The sequence below is a fragment of the Cricetulus griseus genome, chromosome 3, assembly GCF_003668045.3.
Source record: "Cricetulus griseus strain 17A/GY chromosome 3, alternate assembly CriGri-PICRH-1.0, whole genome shotgun sequence".
NCBI classification, from domain to species: domain Eukaryota; kingdom Metazoa; phylum Chordata; class Mammalia; order Rodentia; family Cricetidae; genus Cricetulus; species Cricetulus griseus.
This window is the reverse complement of record NC_048596.1, coordinates 274,537,592-274,562,824: the sequence shown is the minus strand read 5'-3', so window position 1 is coordinate 274,562,824 and position 25,233 is coordinate 274,537,592. Positions and strand designations below refer to the sequence as shown.

At 47.9% G+C, this 25,233-nt stretch overlaps 1 protein-coding gene across 8 annotated transcripts in view; it reads left to right on the top strand.

Moving 5' to 3' along the window:
- Positions 1 to 2,446: 2,446 nt before the first annotated feature.
- The window catches only part of Fam193b (family with sequence similarity 193 member B), a 33,147-nt gene continuing 10,360 nt past the window's right edge, over positions 2,447 to 25,233 (top strand). The window contains exons 1-8 of one of the 8 annotated variants that reach the window (XM_035442995.1): positions 3,519 to 3,655; positions 6,915 to 7,012; positions 9,052 to 9,112; positions 18,106 to 18,348; positions 19,924 to 20,158; positions 21,167 to 21,554; positions 23,905 to 24,088; positions 24,953 to 25,192. In XM_035442995.1, coding sequence (XP_035298886.1) covers positions 18,235 to 18,348; positions 19,924 to 20,158; positions 21,167 to 21,554; positions 23,905 to 24,088; positions 24,953 to 25,192 — 1,161 coding nt within the window. In that variant the 5' untranslated portion in view covers positions 3,519 to 3,655; positions 6,915 to 7,012; positions 9,052 to 9,112; positions 18,106 to 18,234. Of the gene's footprint in view, positions 2,577 to 3,045; positions 3,656 to 6,914; positions 7,013 to 9,051; positions 9,113 to 18,105; positions 18,349 to 19,923; positions 20,159 to 21,166; positions 21,555 to 23,904; positions 24,089 to 24,952; positions 25,193 to 25,233 lie in introns of those variants that run through there. The other 7 variants (XM_035442996.1, XM_035442994.1, XM_027409776.2 and 4 more) reach the window with 7 other exon arrangements.

Sequence of the window (25,233 nt, the reverse complement as noted above, 5' to 3'; positions counted from 1 at the left end):
ATCACTCTTTTGAATTTTCAATTAGCATTTTCAAAAGTCAAAGACTCAATTAATATTTTTCTAACTTCTGGATCTGATAGCATTCTATTTACAGCTAAAGTCAATCTTTATAAAAAAAATCAGTGAAGGGTTTTTTTGGACCTTTTTATAATTTTAATAAGTGGTTCAATCCTCTTCCCTGATTCTTCAATTTGGTCCCAAGCATTCAAAGCTGTAGTACAGAACAGACTCAAGGTATGATCACCAAATGTAATCAAATTTGCAAATCAACATAATGGCCCTCACCACAAGAGTTCCTGGTACCAACAGAGGCTGCAGGAGGCTCTGGAACCCATGGGACTGGAGTGAGCCTCCATGTAGGTGCTGGGAACTTAAACTGGGTTCTCTGCAGAGCTGCAAGTGCCCCAAACCACTGTGCCATCTCTACAGCATCTGGATCAGGACATTTAACACATGTTGGAAAGCTGGGTGGTGGTAGTGCTTGCCTTCAATCCCAGCACTCAGGAGGCAGCCACAGGTGGATCTCTGTGAGTTTGAGGCCACATGGTAGTGCCTTTATTAGCATGGCACGTTCATCTCCTGCTCCCTCTGTGTCTGGCTGGGGACTCCTCACCCCTTGGCCCTTCTCCTTCCTGCCTTATTTTATCCTGTCCAGCTATTGGCTAGGCAGCTTGTCCATTAAACCAATCACAGTGACATATATTCACACAGTCTAAAGGAATATTCCACAGCAAATCTGTTTCAGTGCATGACACTGGAGTCTTCTTCAGAACAAAATGATCAGAATGCTAGGTAACTTCCCTCTGCTATCCAAAGAACTGAACTCAGGGCTTCCTGCATGAAAGGCAAGTAATCTGCAATTGAACTTTGTCCCCTTCCCTTAGTTTTTGTGAGACAGGGTTATACTGAACGTCCTCTCCCCTTTTTCCTACTACTGGTGGTTCTGTCATTATTTTTTTAAAGGCCACTTTATCTTGGCCACACTAAAGACGTAATGGTTCTATGGACAGCAATCACCAACATGAATCTTGTAATTATCTGATAGTGACATTAATACCTGTCCATGGTAGCACCCAAGTGTAATCAACATACTTGGGAAGCAGAAGCTGGAGGATTGGTGCAAGTTGAAGGTCTACAAAGTGAATTCCCCGCCAAGGCAGCTACTTAATGAGACACTGTTTCAAACAAAACAAAACAAAAACAAAAACAAACCAGAAATAGGTTAGGTGAGATAGCTCAGTGGATAAAAGTACTTGCCTCTAAACACTTGCCACCAAGCCCTATAGTGCTAAGATCCACATGGTGGAAGAAAGTAATGATTTTCAAAAGTTGTCCTCTGATCTTCACATATACCCAGCGTCGCAAAGACACACATGCACGCAGGCAGGCACACAGGCACTCACACGCAGGATTGAAACTATAAAATAAGATAATTAAAATGTAATTTTCAAATCTTTATTTACTTCTTGGTAGTTAAAGTTCCAGATTCAGTCCTGGTTGATGACACCAACGTAAATTCCATATCCAACTACCAGAAAGTTTCAAAGCTCCACTGGCCAAGGCATGAGACAGACAGCACTGGAAACTTTAAAAAAAAGTTGGTTCCATGTGTCTGTATTTTTCTCCCACACAAAGATGCGTGGAGATGACATTTTAACAATTGAATGTTTAACTGTTACACATTTCAAATTCTCCTTTGTGTGCCCTTAAAGTCTTGCTCACACTGCCTTTGTATGTGCCCTAATCATTTCACCCTTGGCACCCCTTGTCACCCCGGTCTTCCAGGGACTCCCAATGACCTAGGTCTGGGCCCTGCAGTTCCGATCACAGAGCAGCACAGGTGAAGACGCAGGTACCCTCGGTGCCTCTCACCCCAGGCTGACCACGAGCCCTTCGGCTGTGGCTGGACGACATCTAGCAACCTTGCGTTTTCTCCTGCGTGCTTGTCCGTTGCAAAGCGGGAATAATTCGTACCTGTCCCCAAGCGCTGTGGGGGGAGCCAGGCGATGAATGGGAAAGTATCGCAGCACGGATCAGTTAATTCACTCTTCGTTTAAGGGACCGTTAAGCTCGCTATCTCGGCGCCACACGTGTCTCTCCGGCAGGTCGTGGCCTTGGGCAGGCACGCACGCTTAGGGTAGGATCTCGCCTCTGGGCTGCTCTCCCACGGAACGCGGGGCGGTGCCCTTGTCAAACATGGCGCCGGCGGTTTCGGAGGCGAGTGCGGCGGCGCGGACTCAGCGTGCCCTCTGACCTGTTGGCAGCGGGGGGGGGGGTGCCGGTGCGCCGCTGTTGTCCCTGTGAGGGAGCGGCGCGGCGGCGGCGGCGCGGCGGCGCAGGCGAGCGGCGAGCGGCGCGAGAGGCAGCATGACGCGGAGGCGGAGCAGGCCGAGCGGCGGCGCGGGCCGGCGGAACGGGCGCGGGCCGCGGGGCTGCAGAAGCCCCAGGCGCCCGAGCCGCAGCCGCCGCCGAGCCTGGAAGCGGGCGCGGGCGCAGGGCCCCCGGAGGCGCCCGCGGAGCCGGATCGCGACAGCCCCAGGGAGGAGGACGAGCCCAAACTGGCTGCAGGCCCTCAGGTAGGAACGAGCAAGACGACTGCGACTGCTCGGCTGCTTCCACCTCCCCGGCGCGGGGCGGGCGCGGGCGCGGGGCGAGCGGGCGGGCGGCGGGCGGGCACGGACATGCTGTCGGGCTGGGGCCCGATCCCCAGCGCGGAGCAGAGTCTTCACCCCCCTTGCCGGGAGTGCAGGCTGCACCCCTCTCGGAAGCCGGGGCTCAGCCAGCCCCCTGGCGACCCTTGTGAAGCTACCGGTGCCACCCCGACTCCGGAGCCAAACGTTCTGGGCATTCGGGTCCCCGGGGCTGGCTTAGGTCCTGAGACCACAGCTTAGTTCTCTGCCCCCCCACCCCCGCTTCCCTTTGGAAGCACCTGACTCCCCCGCCCCCCAGGAAAGCTCCTCTCGGGGCGCTGGAACCTCCAGGCTGCGCCTCTGTGCGCCCCCGCCCCGCCCCGCCCCGCCCCCAGCAGCTCCATTCCTTTCCCAGCACCGTCTGCAGCCACTGCCCTCAACAGCTGTACCTCTGCATCTGCCTTCTGGGACCTCCCTCCTTTCCCCACCCAGCAGAGCAGTTGGAGCAAACAGGCAGGCTGCCCCAAGACTGTTAGAACAACTCCACTGAGGAGGAAACCTCCTGTCCCATAAGGCGGCCCCTACTCCCCGCCCCGACCCCCGCCAGCCCTCTAGTTGGTGAATCCTGTGGGAGTAAGAGTATACGGGAGGATTCTCGAAGGCTTCCAGCTTGCCACCTGGAAGGTCACTTTCTTTTGAGCAAAAGAGAGAACAGGAGAGGCCGGGGTGGCGTGGGCCACAGTTGCTCAGGGAGGGTTGTGGCACCCGGGGCTGGGTGGCTTGCCCTAAGCTTGCTCTGACAAAAGAGTTTTGAGTTGGTTTTTTGGCTGAGCCTGCCAAGGAAGGCAGGCCCCTGCAGGAGTCTTGGAGGGTCGGATGCAGCGCCCGGATGAGGATGAGGCGTGGCGGAAGATGCGTTTGGCTCTGCAGACACTGCATCGGGCAGCAGGGGACTCTGGGAGGCTGGTGCAGCCTGAAGGCATGGCTCTTGACAGCCTTCTAGTAGAATCTCTGGAGTTGTGCATGTGAGTGGGGTTGCCATTTGGGGTACCATTCCCGGAAAGCTTTCCCTGACCTCCCAGTTACACCAAGTGCCCTCTCTGCCCACAACCCTCTTTGCTTCCCTCTGGTGGCACCACTCCTTCTGTGATGAAACTTGTTGATGTGTCTGTCCCAAGCCCTAAACTGTAAACACAAGGAACTCAGAGAATACCATTTTTTGTGATCCTCCTTACCTATCCCAGGCTTTGCCTTTACGGAGTAGAACTAACTGGATGAATACGAAAGAGAACTAATTAGCCCAGAACCTGTACTTACCGTAACCCAGTTTTGATGCTGGTCTCTCTCCTTTGTGTCTTGTATCACGGTGAGAAGATTGTTAATTAATGAAGATGTCACAACTTCTTGAATGTCAGAAGCCTGGCCATCATCGTGCCTTGTAGCCTAGGCTATGAGAAATTTCAAATGAGACTAAGAGGGTATTCTCCTCCTGCTGGGTCTAGCTTTCAGCCAAAGGTTGCTTCCCTTTCTAATATATTTGACCCCCCCCCCACCACCACCAAGAGTGTTGTTATCTAGAAGAGAGAGCCATGGAGATGTCTGTTGTCTTCTTCCTCTCCCATCAGACATACAATACTTTAGGGTACCTGTCACATAGAGAGGCCAGAAAGTTGGGGTGATATCTTAACATTCAGTTTTATTGAAATACAGATTTTCCCCAAAATTATAGCCTTCATAAACTCTTCTGATCAGTTTTTTTTTTTTAATAGATTCTCATCTAATCTACTTCTTGACCTAATAATTCATTCCTTTATTCATGCCAGGTGATTGGCATGGCTTACTTGGAACCTTTCCACCTCTCCTGTGTTTCTCCTCAGCATCTAGAACTAATATGATGCTTAACCACTGATACAGTTCTTTGTCTGCCTTTCTATAGAAGTTCTAAAATGCAAGAATCTTGTCAATCACTATCAGATCCTTGTTCCTAGTGATTAACAGATATTAGTAAACAATCTAGAGGTGTAATTACAATTTCCACGTTTTTCAAACGGAGAAACAAACCCACAGCAACTAAGTATTTACACAAATAATTCCCACTTAGAGATATAGGGCAAAGATCCAATCAAATAAGAATTCACTCTCAGTTACTCAAGGGAACGGGAGCATCAGCAAACCCTGCTGTGATTCTGCCCTGCTTTCTGCTGGGGGTAGAGATGAGAGTCAGGAAACAGCCTCTTGTGCCCTGGTCCGAAGTACCTGGTGTCAGGGTAGAGATGGTCATTGCTTCTTTGTTCATTGTTAGGCCTTTCTTACAGATCTTGGTTCCTAACCCCATACAGTTCTGTCTGGATGTAGAGTGGATAAGGGAGGGGACATTCAGTGTTAATGTCACTGCTGAACCAAGTTCACGGGTGACAAGTGAGACCACTTCCAGTCCATAGACTTATTCTAAGGTCCCAAACTCATATACTGTTTTAATTTTGTTTTTAATCTTAATGTAAGCTGCTATTCCGAAGGAAATGTGTGACAAGGTGTGGTGATTTGTGCCTATAATTGGAGCACTTGGGAGGCTGAGATAGGAGGATGGCTTTGAATCAAAGCTAGTCTAAGATAGGCCAGCCTAGGCTACATAGTGCATTTCAACAGCAATAGGGAAAAGATTTTTCATACTTGCATTTGTGCCTCTTAAAACCGTAAAGTCTCTCCCTGAGTCATCTCTAGTGTCTGAGTGGCGTGTGCTTCCCTTAGGTAGCCTGTGTTCCCGCCTCTTGGTTCTTCCCATACCTGTTTATGCATTTTCATAACGTGTACACGTTTACATACAAGGCCTTAAGATTATTTGGGACCCCCAAAGTCCTTTCACTTGTTCTAGCCCACTAAATCTGGTCTATTCACCCAACTTGCCCAACCGTCCTTTACTTGAAGATGGAGCTTAAACAGGTTGCTGCCTTATTAGCAAAGGATGGTAGTAAGGTAGAGGCGGGTCACTAAAAAGCAGTCCCAGGCAGCAGAGAGAGCTAGTTTGCTGACTTGAGTTCAATGCCCTCCTTTTCCTCCTGCTTTGTGTCTCAGAGCTGCTGTCTGTCCCTTTTGAGTCTCATCAACAAGGGAGTGGGAAGCAGCCTTGTACGCAGTGTCTTGTGGGTGGCAGGGGCCGTGCTGAGTGGCCAAGGCCAGCCCTACACTCTTTCTGCCAGCTGCTTTCAGTCTCACACCACTCAGCTGATAACCTGTGTGCAGTGAGCACCCAAGAGGCTTGCTGAGGAAACCGGCAGTGAGATCACCCTGCCTTTTCCCTCTACAGCATCCCCCGGGACAGACCAGTTTAGTGCAGAGGGTCTCCAGAGACCTGATTCTCCACTGCTCAGAGAAAATCTGTTCCCTCGAGGGACTGGCCGAGGTGATCAGTCAGTACCTCTATTCAGACCATTTCGTTATGTTTACTTCACTTAGCAAGCTTCCAAATGATCTCTGTAACCAGGGCCTTTGTTTGAGGTACACAGAAGGCCAAGGTAGTTCCTCTCCTCCAAGACCCTCCCTGCTGGCTCAGGCCTGCTCCGCTTTCATGCCATGGGGAGGAGATGATAGGAGCGGGCAACCCTGCTACCCAGTTCTCTGTAAGCCAGAGAAGACTCTCAGTGCAGAAATGCCAGTGACCTCTGACAATAAAGACTTGTCCACTCAGTTAAAAAAATTAATTTCCTCAAACTGTTCTCAGAGTGTTATTAGCTTAATGTCTGATATAACACCGTCACTTACTGTATCTAGGATTTGTTAGAGCAGGGACCATTTTAATTAAATCACATCAGGCTATGTATTATGCATGATCTTTATTGCTCAGTGCATGACTATTGTGTACCTCACAATGCCTGACTCACCGGTACTCTTTTAGGCCAGCTATGGCACATATACTGCCATACCCAGTAGTCCTCTTGCCTAGCAGTCACTTACTCTGCCAACGCTAAGTGACCCCACAATGCCAGCCTGTGGACTAACTGAAGATCAGAAGTGAATGAAACCTGGTTCCTGTCTTCGAGGAGCTAATACTGTTCAGGACATGTGTATAGTAAATGCAATAGTTCCAGAAGAAGGCACAGTGTTGGCTGCCTTTGAATAAAGGTTTAAATCCTGCATCCTCTTAAGTGGCCTTTAGAAGAGTTTCAGCCCTCTTGGTTTGTTTGCCCCTTTATAAAATGACAGTAAATCCAAGCTTATCAGGCTAATGTTAGGGGACCAACAATTCCTACCTGTCAAGCACTTGAACAATTGTAACTATTTTTGTAGGTGCTTGCTGCTTGGGATGCCCAAAACATGGTGACCCAGGGAAAGCTGAGACAGAAGCTCTTCAGAACCCAGTCTTAATGGTTGACTATTTCCAGAAAGTAAGGTGGAGAAAGCAAGTAGCCTCTACAGCAGTGGTTCTCAACCTTCCTGATGCTGCTGCCCTTTGGTTCAGTTCCTCATGTTGAAGTGACGCCCCAACCATAATTTTTTTTTTTTTTTTTGGTTTTTCAAGACAGGGTTTCTCTGTGTAGCTTTGGAGCCTGTCCTGGCACTCGCTCTGCAGTCCAGGCTGGCCTGGAACTCACAGAGATCTGCCTGCCTCTGCCTCCCGAATGCTGGGATTAAAGGCGTGCGTCACCAACGCCCGGCTCCATAAAATTATTTTTGTTGCTACTTCATAACTGTAATTTTGCTGGTCATAAATCATAATGTAAATATCTGATATGCAGGATACCTGATATTCGACCCTATGAAAAGGGTCGTCGCCCCCACCACCACCACCACCAAAAGGGGTTGAAACCCAGAGGTTGAGAACCACTGGTCTACAAGGGAGGCAAGCCCTGCCTGGACTCACTTGGAGAACAGTCATGAGTCAAGCTGATGTTCCACTGCAAGTGGTGTGGGCATTGAGGAGTCAATGGATGATGTGAAGTAGGAAGGCAGACTTGACGTCATGAGCCCTCTGTGATGCTGTGTGAGGAAGTGATTGCTCTCTTTAGTCCGTGTCGCCCTCACCGTAGGCAAACTAATGGCCAGATCCTTTGTTCTTTGTTCAACCCTATCCCAGACCTGCTAGGGCAGGAGCCCACCCAGGATCCACTTTTGGATTGTTCTAGGAGATTCTGAGTGTGGCTGGGTCTGGGAGCTGCTAAACTGGGGAAGCCTAGCATTGTGTGTGTATGTGGGGGGGTGGGTGTTTTGCTTTTTTAAGGGGCTGAAGGCTTGAGGATATAGCTCAATGGTAGAAAACTTGCCTAAGGTTTAAGGACTTGGGTTTGATCCCTAACATCATTTTAAAAAACTAAAACAGGTGAGAAAATTGGCTCTGGGGTTAAGAACACTTGCTGCTCTTTTAGAGATCTGGGTTCAATTCCCAGCACCCACATGGTAACTCATAACTGCAACACCAGTTCCAAGGAATCCAACACCTTCTTTTGGCTTCCGTGGGCACCAGACATGAAGGTGGTGCACATGCAGGCAAAACATTCCTACATGTACACACTCACACAAACCAGCCAACCCTGCCTTCCTCCACGTCTAAGGTTGTTGGTTCATTAATAATATTCAACTGCTAGTCTTCTGTTGTATATTAGCCTGCTATGTGCCTCTGCTGAATGTCTGGAATACATGATTCTGGAACAGTGCAAATGTCCTTGGAAATCCCGTGGTATTGTTGAGATAACAGGGTTAAAAAATTAAGATATGTGAGGTAAGGCCATGCATGGTGGTGCATGAATGTAATTCCGGCACTCGAGGCAGAATTTCTGAGAGCCCTGTTTTTTGTTTTGTGTGTTTGCTTGTTTAAGACGAGAGACCACCTCTATTCTAGAGAAATGTGAAAGAGCTTAGGGTAGTCCAGAATGAAGCCCAGTTCATTCTGACTATGTACTTGGATGATTTCATACCCAAGTTGAGTCTTTAGAACAAAAGGGAAAGGCAGTGCATTATGTAGCTGTGGAAAGGAGTATATAATGGTTCTTCATGGGCAGGTAAGAACTAGGGAAAGGCAAGCTTGTGTACTAGAAGGTTCTGAGTTGCGCCTTTCTATCATCCTCATACGGCACGTTAGGTAGCCATTAGCTGAGTAGCATGAGGAACATGTTGCAGTATCATAAACCATCCGTCTCCTTATCGTCTGGCTAAAGCTCTTGGTTCCCTTTTGATCCCCACCCCTCTTAGGATGAAAGAAGTAGCTATTTTTATTCTGAAAAAGGGTGTGGGGAAACTAAGGCAGGAAAAAAGGGCCAGAGGAACTGCAGACACCGAAGATCTTTATTAGGAAATGAGGGCCATGTTGTAGAGCATGGGGTTCAGAGATGCCTTGAAGGTCATTGTTTAGTCCTCTGTCCTGTGCTGCGAGTAATAAATTTGGTTTGGGCAAGTCTCACTTAGTAAGTTTCCCTATCATTTCTTCCAGGGCAGAAGAGGAAAGAAACTAACGGGTATTGAGCACCTACTGTGTGCCAGACCCAGGCCAGGTACTTTACATAATTTATTTCCTTCTGTCCTCACAACTCTGTGAAGTATGGTGTTATTCCCATTTCATAAATCGAGAAACCTGAGACTCAGAATTTGAGTAATGCTCTGAAATACTGGAAATGGCCGAACAACAATTTGAACTTAGAACCATGTCTCCAAAGTTCATGCTCTTTTCCCTGTGAGAAACCTGTCCTGGAGTTAAGTGTAGTAAAACAGCAGTTGGCCAAGGATTCAGTTAAGTGGACAGCTTGGGCCCTTCCTTGGCTACTTGTTCTGAAACAGTGGATCGGATAGGCTTGTGGGGTCATTAGATCAGCAGCCTCACTGAGTTGTCCTTGCTTGGCGTGCACACCAAAGAAAGTTCTCTACCAATTGACATTATAAAGTGAGCCTGTTTTCTTCCTCCAGGAAGGGCCACACTGAGTGAGAGTAGCAACCAAAGTTGCAGACCACTGAGATGGGGTTTGGTCAGCTCCCAGAGCATTAGCTGCAGCTGTGATTGCTATAATTCCAGGAGTCTTAGCTCTGGTTGCCTTCTTATCAGAGCCATGCCTTCAGCATAACATTTCAGGAAAGGCACTAGTTTTGCTGTTTTAAATTCTATTCGTGATGTTAAGTAGCTGACATGGTGAGCCAAAAGGGCAGTAAAATTCCATTTATTTGACACCTGTTATGTGACAGGCAACAAGCCATCCATGGTTTCTGAACATATGTAAATGATCACCAGCTACTCCATCTCCAGAGAGCTTCATTCTGCCAGGAATATGGCACAGTGTGACAGGTGTCATACTAGAATTACCCTAACTTAGAGCAGAGTTCCCTTGACCTTTGACTAGGGTTTTACAGGATGCTAGAAATTTACCAAGGGGTTTCCCAGCGTGTAGCACAGTGACTGACATAAAAAATTTTAGCTGCTATTGTCAGCTATTTTGCCTTGGTGTCAGGGAAGCTCTTGGAGTTTGGTATCTTGAGAGGAGAGTACTCTCATGGGCTGTTTCAGAATAGAATTTAGAACCTGTGGCAGGGCAGCTGGCTAGATACAGGATGTGTCTTGGGAAATCTGGTGCAAACATACATGAACTCTTGGGAGGAACTCCTAGGAGAATGAGACTAGGCTAAATGTTGAAAATCAGTCCAGCTTTAGAAAAGATCTTGGCACCTGTCTAGTCTGGTGATCAGGGTTATTCTCTGACACTTGCCAAACTGGACAGAAAGACCAGTGTGAAAAATTGAGTCATGCCCCAAAAGCTGCACACAACAAACCATATATACTTGTTGATAAGGATTATTGCCAGCACATAGTAGGTCCTTGGTTTGACCTCCAGGACTGGAATAAAAAGACCAATAATATTTAAGTTACCAGATTAACATAAATTGCAACTTTTACTAAAAGTAATTATGTGGGGGCCAGTGAGATGGCCCCGTAGGTAAAGCATTTACTGCTAACCCTGAGGACCTGAGCTCAATCCCTGGGATCTACATGGTAGAAGGAGAGGAAGACTCGGGGAAGTTGTCCTCTGATGTCCACACATACAGCATGTGTGCCCCTGTGCATGCATACTCATATACAAATAAATAAATGTGCTATTTTTAGAAAACAATAATTATATATTTAATTTATATGTTGAATAGAAGAATGTTCCTGTTTTCATTTTTGCAGACTTTTTATAAAATAAAAATGGGGGAGGAGGCTTGCTATGAAGTGTAAGAATCAGGGTTTGGATCCTCAGCACTCAAATAAAAAGCTACTGTGGTTTTATATACTTGTAACGCTAGCACACAACTGGAGGTGGGGCTATGTGAAGACAAAAGGACTGCTGAATTCCTGGCCCGCCAGCCTGCCAGCCAGAAATGACAAGCTCCAGGTTCAGTGAGAGACACGAGCTCAAGGAAATAAAGCAGAGTGGTTGTGGTAACACACATACCCCCACCACCACCACACACACACAAATAGAGTAAAGCCGGATTCTTAGGTTGAGAATGTACTTCAGATGGTAGAGTGCTGGCTCACCCGAGTCCAGTGTTGAAGTCTTCATATTCGTTTTACTTTAAAAATCCACTGTCTGAGCCTAGCACAGTTATGCATACCTTTAATTGAAGATGCAGGCAGATCTCTGATTTTTGAGGACAGCCAAAGCTACACAGCGAGACCTCGTCTCCCAATGAAAGTAAAAAAATAAAATCTGAGCCAAGTGGTGATGGCACACACCTTTAATCCCAGCACTTAGGAGGCAGAGGCGGTTGGGATCTCTGAGTTCCAGGATAGCCTGGGCTTCACCAAGAAACCCTGTCTCAAAAAAAGAAAGAAAGAGAGAAAGAAAAGAAATTCTGTTGTGCATTTCAGATAGATCCTTTACCAATGTGAAATCATGCTTTAGTCACTTGAAAAATGAGTTTCATTTATCATGCCAACAAAATAACATTTGTTAATGACCCACTGATTTCCTCAGACAAGTATTGAACACCCTAGAGCTCATGGTAAGTGATAACAAGCTTTCCCAAGTTCTAAGTTTCTGTTTGTTTTTTTTGTTTTTAGACAGATACTCACCCTGTACCCCAGGCTGGCCATAAACTCATAGTGATCCTCCTGCTTCAGCTTCTGGAAGTGCTAAGATTAGAGGTGTGAGCCACCATACCTGACTTTCAAATTTGAATTGTTGCTTGAAAGCTTCAGTTTTTATTATTGGCCACAAATTCTTGGCTGTTTTTCTTGAAGTAATGGGCTTGCTTTGTTTATATATTTTTGAGACAATGTCTGCTAATACTCATGTCTGAATAACAAAGACATTCTTTTGAGGTAAAACTGGTATTACATGAAGAAGAAGAAAACTTCCCCTTTGGTCTGTTTATCCAGGAAACACTGGTTGACTTAACTTAGTGCCTCTTGGACCAAGCAGAGACAGTTGGGCTGGTAAGGGAGCAGAGACACTGGTTTCGTGGCTACAGATCCCAGCTTCTCAACCCTGGTGTCCCTCTGCTCTAGTGATGTGCTCACTATCGAATGGGTTGCCTATGAGCAGCCCCACTGTGCAGAGATTCTGATTTCACTTGAAGAATAAAACAGTTACCCTGAAGTCTTTTTTGACAAGATACAAAATCAACATAACCACTAGAATTTTTCCTTCCTCATGTTTTGTTTAAAATTAAACCTATACCTCAGAGGCTCTGAAATTTAATCTAAGGTGAATGGGAACAATTAGTTGCTGCCCGGGGATTCTGGGTTTAAGAATTAGTTCCATGAGCCTTTGTGAGGGAAAAGTACAGGGTGTTTTCATTCACTTGATGACCATGTTTTTGTTCAGTGATAACAATACAGCTTTGAGACCAGCAAGTTGAAAGCCTAGGTTCACTGATTCAAGGCATAAGTGGCCATGTTTGTCAGAATTTGAAAAATAACAGGAGGTCACAGTGAGAAGAAGCCCCAAGCCAAGAACTTTTCTCAGCCGTAGCATTAATTAGAAGGCCCTGTAGCATTTCTAGGTCTTGGGATTCTTATCGCCCTCAACAGTTAAAGCAGAGTTGAGGCACCAGCCAGAGGACTCAGCTGAAAGACCTGTATTGCCAAGGTTAATAACCTTAGCAGGATTCTTGGACCCTTGTGGTAGAAAGAAAGTTTGCTCCTGAAAGTTGTTCTCCAGCCTTCAGCCATGTGCCATCGTATGCATGGACACTCACATGCACGCACACATGCACACGTGCACTGAATGTAATTTAAAATTAGTAGTTAAGAGTGCATAATGGCTGGGCGATGGTGGCGCACGCCTTAGTCCCAGCACTTGGGAGGCAGAGGCAGGCGGATCTCTGTGAGTTTGAGGCCAGCTTGGTCTACAAGAGCTAGTTCCAGGGCAGCCTTCAAAGCCACAGAGAAACCCTGGCTCAACCCCCCCTCCCCCAAAAAAGGTGCATACTGTTCTTGCCGAGGACCCGAGTTTGATTCCCAGCACCCATGTTGGGGTGGCTCACAACTGCCTATAACTTATCTCCAATGCCTCTGGCTTCCAAAAGCACTTGTAAACACATACATATAATTAGAAATAGTAAAAATAAATATTTGAAGCCGGGCGTTGGTGGCGCACGCCTTTAATCCCAGCACTAGGGAGGCAGAGGCAGGTGGATCTCTTTGAGTTCGAGGCCAGCCTGGTCTCCAGAGCGAGTACCAGGACAGGCTCCAAAGCTACACAGAGAAACCCTGTCTCGAAAAACCAAAAAATAAACAAATAAATAAATATTTAAAAAATAAATAAAAGTTAAAGCAGAGATGAATTGTCAAGAGACAGTCAGGTATAGATAGTGGCACACACTTGTAATCCTAGCACTCAGGAGGCCGAAGCAAGAAGATTGAGTTCAATGGCAGCCTGGACTTTTCTAGACAAGGTTTCTCTGTGTAGATCTGGCTGTCCTGGAACTCAATGTGTAGACCAGGCTGGCCTCGAACTCACAGAGATCCTCCTGCCTCTGCCTCCCGAGTGCTGGGATTAAAGGTGAGTGCTGCCCCCGCCGCCGCCACCGCCCAACCTCTTTTGTTTTAAGAGGTCTCAGCCAGTTTTAAAGAGAAGCAGCTCACACAAAGGTGGTTATAGCACTTGGAGCGACACGTCTTTAATCCCATTGCTAAGGAGGTGGGGACAGGAGTGATATGGTTGGGCGGAGAGAGGGATATAAGGCAGGAAGAGAGGAGAGAGATGCAGTTTGAGGAACAGTGCAGCCTAAGCAGTCTGAGGACAGGATTGCCCCTTTGATCCAAGCATTGGTAGAGGTGAGAATTCTCTAGTGGCTGGCCACGTTGCTTCTCTCATCTTCAGCATTACCTCTAATATCTGACTCTGAGTTACTATTAATAAGACCTATTAGAACTCTCACCACAGGCCCCTCCAAATTGCATGGTCCTGAAAAGCAAGACTTAAGTATATTAAACTTAAGAGAACACTGTGGATAGCCAGTCCCTAGTATAGACTTGTTAGGAACAAAACATCCAAAGGGCCTGGTCTGTCAATTGAGTGCTTACTGTTTTGATCCCTTTAGCTGAATGTCCATGTCCCTGTGTCCCGTCCCCTCCTTAGACCTTTGGGCAACTCTGTGCAATGCAGATGGTGTCCCTGCTTCAGTAAAAACTTAATTAGCTTTCCATGTCTGCTTCTTCCTGTACCAGGAAAGACAGCCTGCCCGATAGAGTGACTTTCATTAATAGCTAGTTCATTTATTTTGTGGATTAAGTTGGATCTAGAGTTACATTATTTCCTGATGGTCTCACCAAGCTGCTTCCAGCTACAATGCTATGACGACACTTCACAAATCTGATGAGTTAGCCTTGAGCCAGGCTCTGCTGCCCTGAGTTTCTGCATCCAAAAGAAAAGGCAAAAGAAGCTGGGTGTGGTGGCACAAGCTTTTAATCCCAGCATTTGGGAGGGCAGAAGGGTCTCGAGAGTCTGAGGGCAGCCTGGTTTACATATCCAGCTCCAAGATAGCCAGGGCAACATAGAGAGATCCTGTTTCAAAAAAAAAAAAAAAAGTTAAATAAATGAAACAAAGAGCATGATGTACTAGATGGGCATAGGGAAGAAGACTTCTCTCAGATTGTCTAGAGGCGTGTGTATTTAGGATGGGGCCCTTCAGGCCTGCTGGATTATTTGTGGGGAAGTGGGGATAAAGGGGTCTGAAGTAGAAGACTTCCTTTAGCAAAGGGACAGGTAGGGAAGTGCAGAGCATTGGGGACTTACACATTTGATGTCCTGGGTTAAAGGCAGAAGTTAAAATGTTTACAGAATCCAGGCATGGTGGGTTATGACTGTAATCCTAGCACTTAGAAGGCTGAAGCAGGAGGATAGCTACAAGGGCAGCCTTGGCTACAGTATGAGACCCTGTCAGCCCCTAACCCCCCCCCCCAAAAAAAAAAACAATATCTAACAAGTCATCTTGTGATCATTGTATATGACAAGTGCTTATTGGTGTAAGATTCAGTGACTATATATAGTTTCCTTAGTTCCTGTCATGGAATTAGTGCCACCTGTTTAGTGCTGGCCGAGGCTCTTCACATTTCATTCTCAAAGCTGACCCTACAAGTTAGGATTTCATCCCATTTTAGATGAGCAGAGAGTGGGACCTGCCAGTATCATACAGCTTTAAGTGATGGTAGCTCAGGATTAACACCAAAGCCAGTGTTTCCACTGCACCACAGCTCCACCTACAATTATTTAGACTCTAGGTACAATCACATTTGTTGCACACTCAAATTACAAGAATTCTGTTTGCTTTTGAAAGAGAATATAGAAAACATTTTTTTTTTGATGTATGTGTATGGGTGTTTTACCTATATGCATGATTGTGTACCACGTGGGTGCTGGGAATCAATCCCAAATCCCCTGGAAGAGCAGCCAGTACTCTTAACCATTGTGCCATCATCCCTCCAGCCCTGTGTGATCTCTGAGAAGGCATTTTTTGTACTGTGAGGTATACATATATGCACTTGCATTATTGTTCAAAACCATTAATTAGCCAGGCATGATGGCACATGCATTCAGCCTCAGCATCTGGGAGGCAGAGGCAGGTAGAGCTCTTCGTTCAGACTTACATAGTGAGTTCCAGGCCACCCAAGGGCTACATAGACCCAGTCTCAAAAAAAAAAAAAAAAAAAACCACAGAAACAAAACATTTGAAAAACTTATAGGCTATATAAAAGCTTGAAATGCACAGGTCCTTGTTTTGATCTCTAGCATTGAGAGACAAAAGATTGACTTAAAGATTTTTTTGTTTTGGTTTTTTTTTTTTTTGGTTTTTCGAGACAGGGTTTCTCTGTGGCTTTGGAGGCGGTCCTGGAACTAGCTCCTGTAGACCAGGCTGGTCTCGAACTCAGAGAGATCCACCTGCCTCTGCCTCCCGAGTGCTGGGATTAAAGGCGTGTTCCACCAACGCCCGGCTGACTTAAAAATTTTTACTCTTAAATATTTTCCGTGGGCAGACGTACTGGCATGTGTGCATGCCCACAACCCCATCACTTAAGAGTAGACACAGGAAGATGAGGAATCCAAAACCATCCTTTGCTACAAAGCCAGCCTGAGTTTCATGAGACCCTGTCTCAATAACCAAAACAAAGAAAAAAGCCCAGCAACTACAGCCCCATGTAATGATTGTAGGATCCTCGTGTCCAAGTGAAGCAAGAGCTGTAATGAAGACCCTCAGCCAGGTGTTGGTTGTGGTGCACTTCCTACACCCTAGGAACAAAGCCATGTGTGCTGGTGGCCTCCTGTTCTACCTGCAGTTACTACAACTCACCTTACAGCCTTGAGAAATGACCTAGGTACCGTTCTCAGAAAGTTCCCCTTTGGGGCCTGTGAGATGGCTTAACAAGTACAGGAGCTTGCTGCCAAGGTTGACAACTTTAGTTCAATCCCCAGGACCCACATGGTGGAAAGAGAGAGCAACTCTAGCAGTTTGTTCTCTGACCTCCACACAGGTGCCCAAATGTGCACACACATCCACACAACAAAAAGTCCATTTAAAAAAAGTCTTCCTTTACCTTCTCAAACCATTCTCCTCCACCCACCCTCCCATGCTTGTGACAGATGAGCCCCATCTGCCTTTAACGTTAAGCAGCTGCCTTGCACATTGAGACATCCCCCCACTTGTAAAATGCTTTTATCTCTGGTGCTCTGGCGTCCCTAGTGCTTTATTGCACTCCTGGGGTCACTTCTGGTTCCTTCCTTTTTGGAGAAACCAGGGACCCAGGGTAGTATGATGGCAACATGGCAGACTTAAGGATACTCGGATCCCAACTCATTGTCAGAAGGTGATGCCACATCAAACAACAATGGCCCCCCTTGCAAACATTACCTAGTGGAGGGTAAATTTGAAAGTTACACAGAGTTGTGGGACAAACCACCCTGCAACAAAACCATTTACTATTCCTCCTGAATCTACTGCTTGATGGGATATTGCTGCTGCTCTAAGTAGGCCTATCTGATTTCAGCTGGGCTCCCTCAAAGATTTGATTAGTTAGGAGCACTCCCATTTTCTCCAGGTCCACATATGGGGCAGGAGTCTGGCCAGTCCCTCATGGTGTGCAGAGGCAGAAGACCATGCCAGGCCATCCATGCAAGAATAGGAGGAGAAGTGCATGCACACTATTAAGATTGGTGCTGCCAGTATGTCTGCTAACATCCTGTTGGCCCAAAGGAAGTGACGAGGCCATGTGCAGTGTCAGTGAGAGGAGACTAGAGTTGGAAAATAGAGAAAAAACATTAATTGGGACTGTAAATATAATTAGGTTCCCAGTTAGAAACTTTCAGACTGAAATGACGGGGTCAGATTTGTTGTAGGAGGAAGAAACAGACCAGTAATGACCTGGGCCTGGGCTATGGTATGTGGCATTCTGCACAGCTCTGCAAGGTGGGTAGGAAGCAGAGCTCAGAGAAGTTAAATAACTTGCTCAAGGTCATCAGCTGATTTGTGGTGAGGCTGGGATAATAGTGCGTGTCTAGCCCCGGAGTCTAGGTTTTATTACCATCCGTACTCCAAAGAGCACCAGGGTCTGTCTTCCTGTTACTCTTTCTACAAACCCTCTTCTAAAACCCCACTGCCGAAGGAGCTGTCCATCTCACTCCCATTTTCCTGCCAGGTGAGGACTGGTCTATAACCTGCATAGAACTGTGGCCCTTCCTAGGCATTTCAGAGAGGGAGAAGCCTCTTTATTCTTTGATATTGAGGACATGAGCATGAGTTTTGGAGTCAGATTTACTGGGACTCAACCATTCACGAGCTCTGTAACCTTGGGCAACTCATTTAACTTCTTGAAATCTGTTTCTTCATCTTAAAAAATAAAAAAATGGGAATAAGAACACCTTGTTTGCAGAGCTGTTACAAGGACTAAAGCTAAATTATGTTTATAAAGTGCCTATCCCAGTGCCTGGCACGTAATAAGTGGTGTTATGAATACTGCTAGAGCCATTTCTAAGGACAGCCTCCCCTCCTGGGAACCCTGTGTCTGTGTGTTGGACAGGTGCCCCCCACTTCCAGCCAGTCTGTGCAGACTTGTTGCCTGCTGTGTCACCGCGAGCGCAAAGGCTGGGAAGAAGGCCCTTCACAAAATGGACTGGTGTTGCAGGGTGAGAAGCTGCCCCCTGACTTCATGCCAAAGCTCGTCAAGAACCTCCTAGGCGAGATGCCTCTATGGGTCTGCCAGAGTTGCCGAAAGAGCATGGAGGAGGATGAAAGGCAGACAGGTCGAGAGCATGCAGTGGCGGTAGGTAACAGCTGACAGGTGACCCCTGAATGCAGGGTCGCTTCCTCCCTGAGGAAGTCAGGCTGTTTTCCCCTGGCCTCAGGAAGCGCTGTCCAGGCTGCTCTGAGGAACCATCCGGCTGCACTCAGGGTACAAGTTGGGTTTAGATCTGAGGGTCGAAGTCATTGGCCTGCTAGTAGACATAGGTAGAGCATGACCTTATCCTGTTACCTGATGCCTTCAGTCCAATGGCTGTTTGAAAGGCCACCACTGTGACACAGGTCAGTCAGGAGACATCAGTCATAGCTAGGAGCCTTGGAAGCCTGCCATCTGAGTCATGTCATCCCGACTCCTCACCTTTTCATCCCCTGTAAACTTTCATTTGCCCATAATCAGTTTAGTTTCAAGACTTCTAGCTTGGTACTGGAAATGTAGCTTGGTGATAGAATGTTTGTCTTGTGTGTGCAAAGCTCTGAAATTATTCCTTGGTGCTGGAAAGAAAAGGAAGGAAGGAAGAGGGCCAGGGAGATGACTTGGTAGGTAAAAGCACCAAAGCACATGCCACACAAGCTAAGGACCTGTGTTTGAGTCCTTAGAACCCACATAAAGCCACACATGCTTATTTGTAATCCCTGTGCTCCTGCATCCTGCAGTACAGTTGGAGGCGGAGACAGGACAGTACCTAGAAGCTGGGGGTCAGCGAGCCTTTCTTACACAGTGGCAAACCAACAAGGTAGAAGGCAAGGACCTGCATCCAGGCTTGCTCTCTGATCTCCGCTTGTATACTCTGGCACATGTGTACCTCCACTTACACATACATGTACACACATCATACACAGATATTCAGAAACAGAAGAAAGGGCCAGTTGGTGGCACTCACCTTTAGTTCCAGTTGGTGGCACTCACCTTTAGTTCCAGTGCTTGGAAGGCAAAGGTAGGCAGATCACTGTAAGTTCGAAGCCAGTCTTCCTACATAGTGAATTCCAGGACAGCCAGGGCTACGTAGAGAGTTAGACCTTGTCTCAAAAACCCAAAGAAATAAATGAAAGGCTGGGGCTAAAGTGATGGCTCAGTGGTTAAGTGCGCTAGCTGCCCTTCCGGAGCACTGGGCTTTCAGTCTCAACATCCACATGGTGGCTCATAACCTGTTGTAATTCCAGTCCTGGGGGATTAATGCCTTCTTCTGGCCTCTGTGTGCATATGGTACACAGACATACATTCAGGCAAACACTCATACACATAAAATAAAGTCTCAAAACTTTTACAAAATAAATGGAAGGAAGGAGAAAGGAGAAAGGGACGGGAGCGTGAGCACTAAATCACACTTGTGATCCAAAGACCTTCCGTCTTGTTGGCTTCTTCACATGCAAGTGGCCGGTGTTCTTAGACAGGCTCTGCCCTAGGAGCAGCTCTTTGCCCACTGTCCACACAGCCATGGAACTGGGAGCACCATAGGCTCTTCCAAGTGCTTGCATGGCCCTTGATTGTAATTCAGTGGGCCTTGTGCTATTTGGCTTCAGTGTAGCCTGAGGGCCTGAAGGAGCGGAAGGTCCGCTCCACTGTCTGACCGTGAGCCTTTTTCTCTCTCCTTTCCAGATCTCCTTGTCACACACATCCTGCAAATCACAGTCTTGTGGGGGTGACTCTCATTCATCCTCGTCCTCTTCTTCATCATCCTCATCTTCCTCCTCCTCTTCCTGCCATGGGAACTCAGGGGACTGGGATCCCAGCTCGTTCCTGTCAGCTCATAAGCTCTCAGGCCTCTGGAATTCCCCACACTCCAGCGGGGCTGTGCCAGGCGGCTCGCTTGGGAGTCCTCCTGCCATCCCTGGTGAGTCTTGAAGCTTTGGAAAGTTCTGGGCCCCCTTCTATGTAGCTAGCTGTTTGCCTCTCTACTTTGGTCCAGTCAGTGAGAAATTTGGTTATTAAAAAAGTAAACATGGACCTGTTGTGATGCCAACAGGGACAACTTAGACCTTGATGATATCTGGGTGACCTACAAGACTCTGAAGTTATGGAATACTTGCCACAGAGAAAAAAAATTGCCCTCATAGCTGTCATTGGCTTAATACTGGGGTCAGGACGGGTCCTCATACTGTGTGAGGAACAAGTGGCCTGGGAAAGCCTTAGGGAAGTGAGAATTAGGTCATGTACACCTGCCCTCTATACCGTTGATAACCTGGCCACTTCTGCTTCCTTGGCCTCCCTGGGCTTTGTTTGTCTACCTTAGGGATAGCTGTACAGCACTGTGTTTCACCAAAGGAGACTGGCAGGATAGCAGACAGGCTACAGGAGTCTTCCTTAAACTCAGTACTAGTGCTCAGAGACCCAGAAGGAAGGCCTTTGGATTGTTACTGTCATAATTCTAAATGGAGGATGGGGTTCTTCGAAATGGTACTGTTGTAAAAGTATGTGAACTGAAGGCATAACTCCAGTTATCTTGTCTGTGCGGAAGTCATCAGAGGGTTTTCCACCTTCAGTCAGAGATCTGTAGCCACCCAGGAGCCAGGCATACCTTGGCTGCTCTGGTTGAGGCAGATCCCAAAGTTGCTATGGCTTCCTTTCTTAGGCCTAAGGAATGCCTACATGTAATACGTGTAAGTAGCTCCAAGAGGAACCCAGAGAAACAGCAGAGATATCCTCTGTGCACACCACAGCTGAGCCACAGCCTCCCTGGGCTTGGGCTTCTCAAACCTGTCCAGCAGACCTGCTATCCATATGCTCCTCAGGGGCCTTGTGCTGAGAGGCTGTGCTCTGGTCCCAGCAAGCAGGGTGATGTGGCAGTGAGCCGTGGGCTCTCCTTCCCAGGTCTGAACCCTCTTTCTCCCTCCACCTACAGGTGAGGCTTTCCCTGTCTCGGAGCACCACCAGCACTCAGACCTCACTGCTCCCCCTAACAGCCCTACCGGCCACCCCCCACATCCAGCATCTTTGGTTCCTTCTCACCCTGGCTCCTTCAGCTCACCACCTCATCCACACCTGCTGCCCACCACCCCGGCAGCACCTTGCCCTGCCCAGGCTTCAGAGTGCCCTGTGGCTGCTGCCACTGCCACCCACCCCCCAGGACCTTGTCAGAGCCCCCATCTGCCCTCCACCAGCATGCCACTCCTGAAGATGCCTCCACCATTCTCTGGGTGCAGCCACCCCTGCAGCGGGCACTGCGGTGGGCACTGCGGTGGGCCTCTCCTCCCACCATCGAGCTCTCAGCCACTCCCTAGCACTCACAGGTAAGTGAGTGGCGTGGAAGGCACCGCTTCCTTCTCACTGGAGCCTAAGAGTTATGGGAGACTTGCCAAGAACACTTTGAGGATAGAAATCAAGTGTAGATTGGGCTGGAAGAAGTAGCTCAGTGATAGCTCAATATGCACACAATGTTAGCATGCATAAGGCCTTATGTGTTCACCCTTAGCACCAAAACAAACTCTAAATTGAGAGATTTTTCCTTATAGGATTTTTTTGAGGGGGAGGTTGGTTTTTGGAGACAGGGTTTCTCTGTGTAATAGTCCTGGCTGTCCTGGAACTCTCTCTGTAGACCAGGCTGGCCTTGAACTCTCAGAGATCCTCCTGCCTCTGTCTCCCAAGTGCTGGGATTAAAGGTGTATGACACCACAGCCTGCCTTTCATTTCCAAATTTTTAACCAAGAAAAGTACTGTTGATAAGCATGCTACACCTGTGTTTGAATAGATGCAGGCGCTTTAGAGCCCTGGAAGCTCTGTGACTCTGTGGAAGCCATCTTAATATGAGTGTGTTAGAGGCAGATGTGCTATGGACACTGCCTGTTGTGCATCTGTGTTTCTCAGACCTCCTGAGGAGACCTCCCTGAGAGAGATCTCCCTGAGAGAGACCTCCCTGAGAGAGACCTCCCTGCCCTGCTGCCCCCACTCAACAACCTGCCGTCTCACTTGTCTGTCTCATGCTGACAATGATGACAGTACAGACTCGAATCCTGCAGTTTTCACTTAGTAGTACTGTGTTCCTGTGTTTTGTTCTTAATGCTCAGGGGCTGGGGCTGGAGAATGCTAGCTGTGGTTCATTTTTATTGGTCTCCAGTTATAAGACATTTAGGTAATTCCATCATTTTAACAGTATAACCAACATCTAAAGATGTACTGGCCTAAAGCCTTTTCTTCCTTTAGACTTCTCACCACTATTTCTTGGGAGGGTTCTTAACACACATTGGGAAACTGCTTTCTCCCATGCATAGTGTTGCATGCCTATAATCTAGCAATTGGGAAGCAGAGGCAGGAGGATCTATAGTTCAAGGCCAGCCTCATCTGTGTAGAAAGACCTACAGTGAAGGGTAAGTGAAGGCAGAGGGAGGACAGACACACAGCGAGCATGCGTGCAGGGTCCTCTGGTAGACGCAGAAGTCTCAGAGTTTAATCCCTAGCAGTAAGAGAGAATAGCTGAGGGGACTGCTTTTTATAGGGTTCTCCATGTAACCACCAGTAGAGAATAGTGATTTGTCTATATCTTCAGAAACACTGAATGTTTTAATTTTCCTAAAAGGAATTTTGCTTAATGTAGTGGAAGAATTGTGAACTTGGAGTAAACATAGGTCTATTGGTAACTTCTGCTGACTTTTCTAACCCTCCCATGTGTTTACTGACCTTTGCAACAGCAGACATGGGCTACACTGGCCTGCCCTAGACTGTCACCTTATTCTTACTTCCTCTGACACATGGGACCAGCTTCTGCAGTCCTCCAGCTGCTGCTGACCCATCACAGGGCTCTGGTTCTTCCCAGCTCTGACTCTGGGACCACGCAGCCTGTCTCATCTTTACTCTAGGAAAGTAACATGTATGTTAGAAGTTGCCCCAGCTTATTGCCAGAGTTGAGGCAGAGTAAGTGGAGAAAGCATGAGCCCTGTGCACAGGGAAACCTGGATTTGCGGTTTACTACCTGTTGTGCTGTCCTCTGAGCCTCAGTCTCTACAACTGTTAAATGCTGAGATTGATAGTGATTTTTACAGGGCTTCAAGGATGGCTAGATAACATGCTGAATATGTTTCTGGGTCCAGGCAGTGGCTCTTGTAGCCCCCAGGAGACACGTCTGCCTTTTTTCATCACAGAGCTCCTGATTAAGGAAGCTCTCTACCTGCTGACACAGATACCAGATGCAAATGTGCTGTGAGGACCCTGAGAAAGTAGAAGCAAAATTGTTTTCATTGATCATTTGGGGCTGTACCAGAGGAGCCATCCGCCCATGAGTCAGTCAGTTCAGATTCCTGTTCGCTAAGCACTTGCTGTGTGAGGTTGCGTGCTGTGTAATGGGACTCCTTCAGAATCTACGTGGACAGATGATGAGCAGCCCATTATCACAAGGCATGATAAAACAGCAAGCTCGTGCGCTATCCACACAGGGCCCTCACAGCTCCCACAGAGTCAGTCTTGCATTTGTGATGGCCTACGAGGCCGTGGAGACTCTTAACGGGCATTGCTCTTCCCAAGAGGCACTGGTGTGGCAGGTGAAGGGCAGCTGGAATGGCAGCTGGGGACGGGGACACTTTTCTAGGCTCCTGCTGTGTTCTGTGCCTGCACCACTTACTCTCACTTCTGGGCCCTTCTCCCTTGCAGCAGGGACCCTGGGTGCAAGGGGCACAAATTTGCACACAGTGGCCTGGCCTGTGAGGCAGATGAGGGTCTGGGCGAGGAAGAGGATAGCAGCTCTGAGCGCAGCTCCTGCACCTCGTCCTCCACCCACCCACGCGATGGGAAGTTCTGTGACTGCTGCTACTGTGAGTTCTTCGGCCACAATGCGGTGAGTGAGCCTGCCTGGGCAGAGAGGGCTGGGCAGCCAGGGGGCAGAGGAGAGACCCCTTGCTCATGGCAGTGATTGCCACACTGGGACTGAGAGTCCTTGCACCGACATCTGTTTGCTTCAGCCTCCAGGCATATTTGTGAGGTTGGGTTTTCCTAAAGTTTTGTTGGCTGTGTTTTTCTCGTGGTTTCTCTTAAGATTGACTTTTTTTCTTTAGGCAAAAGTAAAGGAAGTGGCAGAGAGAAAGCTAGGATTCTGATGAGGATGTATATGTGTGTAATCCCAGAGAAGTGAGTGCTTGTGCATGAGGAAGGCAGAGTGGAAGCAAAAAGTTCCCCAAGTGTGGCAGCCAGCCGAGGTACAGGCCATGAGCACAGATGGCACCAACAAGGAGGCTCAGACCAGGGTACATGCTGTCTCTAGGCAGGAAAGCAATTCAGAAGTCTCAGAAGGAGAAAAGGAAAAGGCTACTGGCTAGGGCAGAGCAGTTGAGGATAGGCGATGTGGAAGTAATTCAAAATTATTAGTCACATGAGCTAGGCATTGTTATCTTCATTTTAGAGGTGACAAAATTGAGGTTCACAAAGACTCAGTGACTCACCCAAGGTCATACAGCTTCCAAGTGATGAAGCCCGGACTCAAACCTGCTTGCCTGGCACCCCGGTCCTTGATCACGGAGCTCTGCCCTCGTCTTCTTACCTACCACTGCTTCCAAGTCTACTGAGGATGAAGTCATTTGGCCTTGGTGGCTGATGCTAGAGAGAATAATTGTCTGGCTTCTCACCACATACCTGGTGCCATCGGGTGGGAGCGCAATGGGCCTCCCAAGCCTAGGGTATAATATCAGCACCTCCCCTCCCCCAGCCACCCGCTGCCCCGACGAGTCGGAATTATACTGAGATCCGGGAGAAGCTCCGCTCGAGGCTGACCAGGCGGAAAGAGGAGCTGCCCATGAAGGGGGGCACCCTGGGCGGGATCCCTGGGGAGCCTGCGGTGGACCACCGAGATGTGGATGAGCTGCTGGAATTCATCAACAGCACGGAGCCCAAAGTCCCCAACAGCGCCAGGGCCGCCAAGCGGGCCCGGCACAAGCTGAAGAAGAAGGTGGGTGTGGGGGGGCTCAACTCTACTGCTCCTCCTCCCGG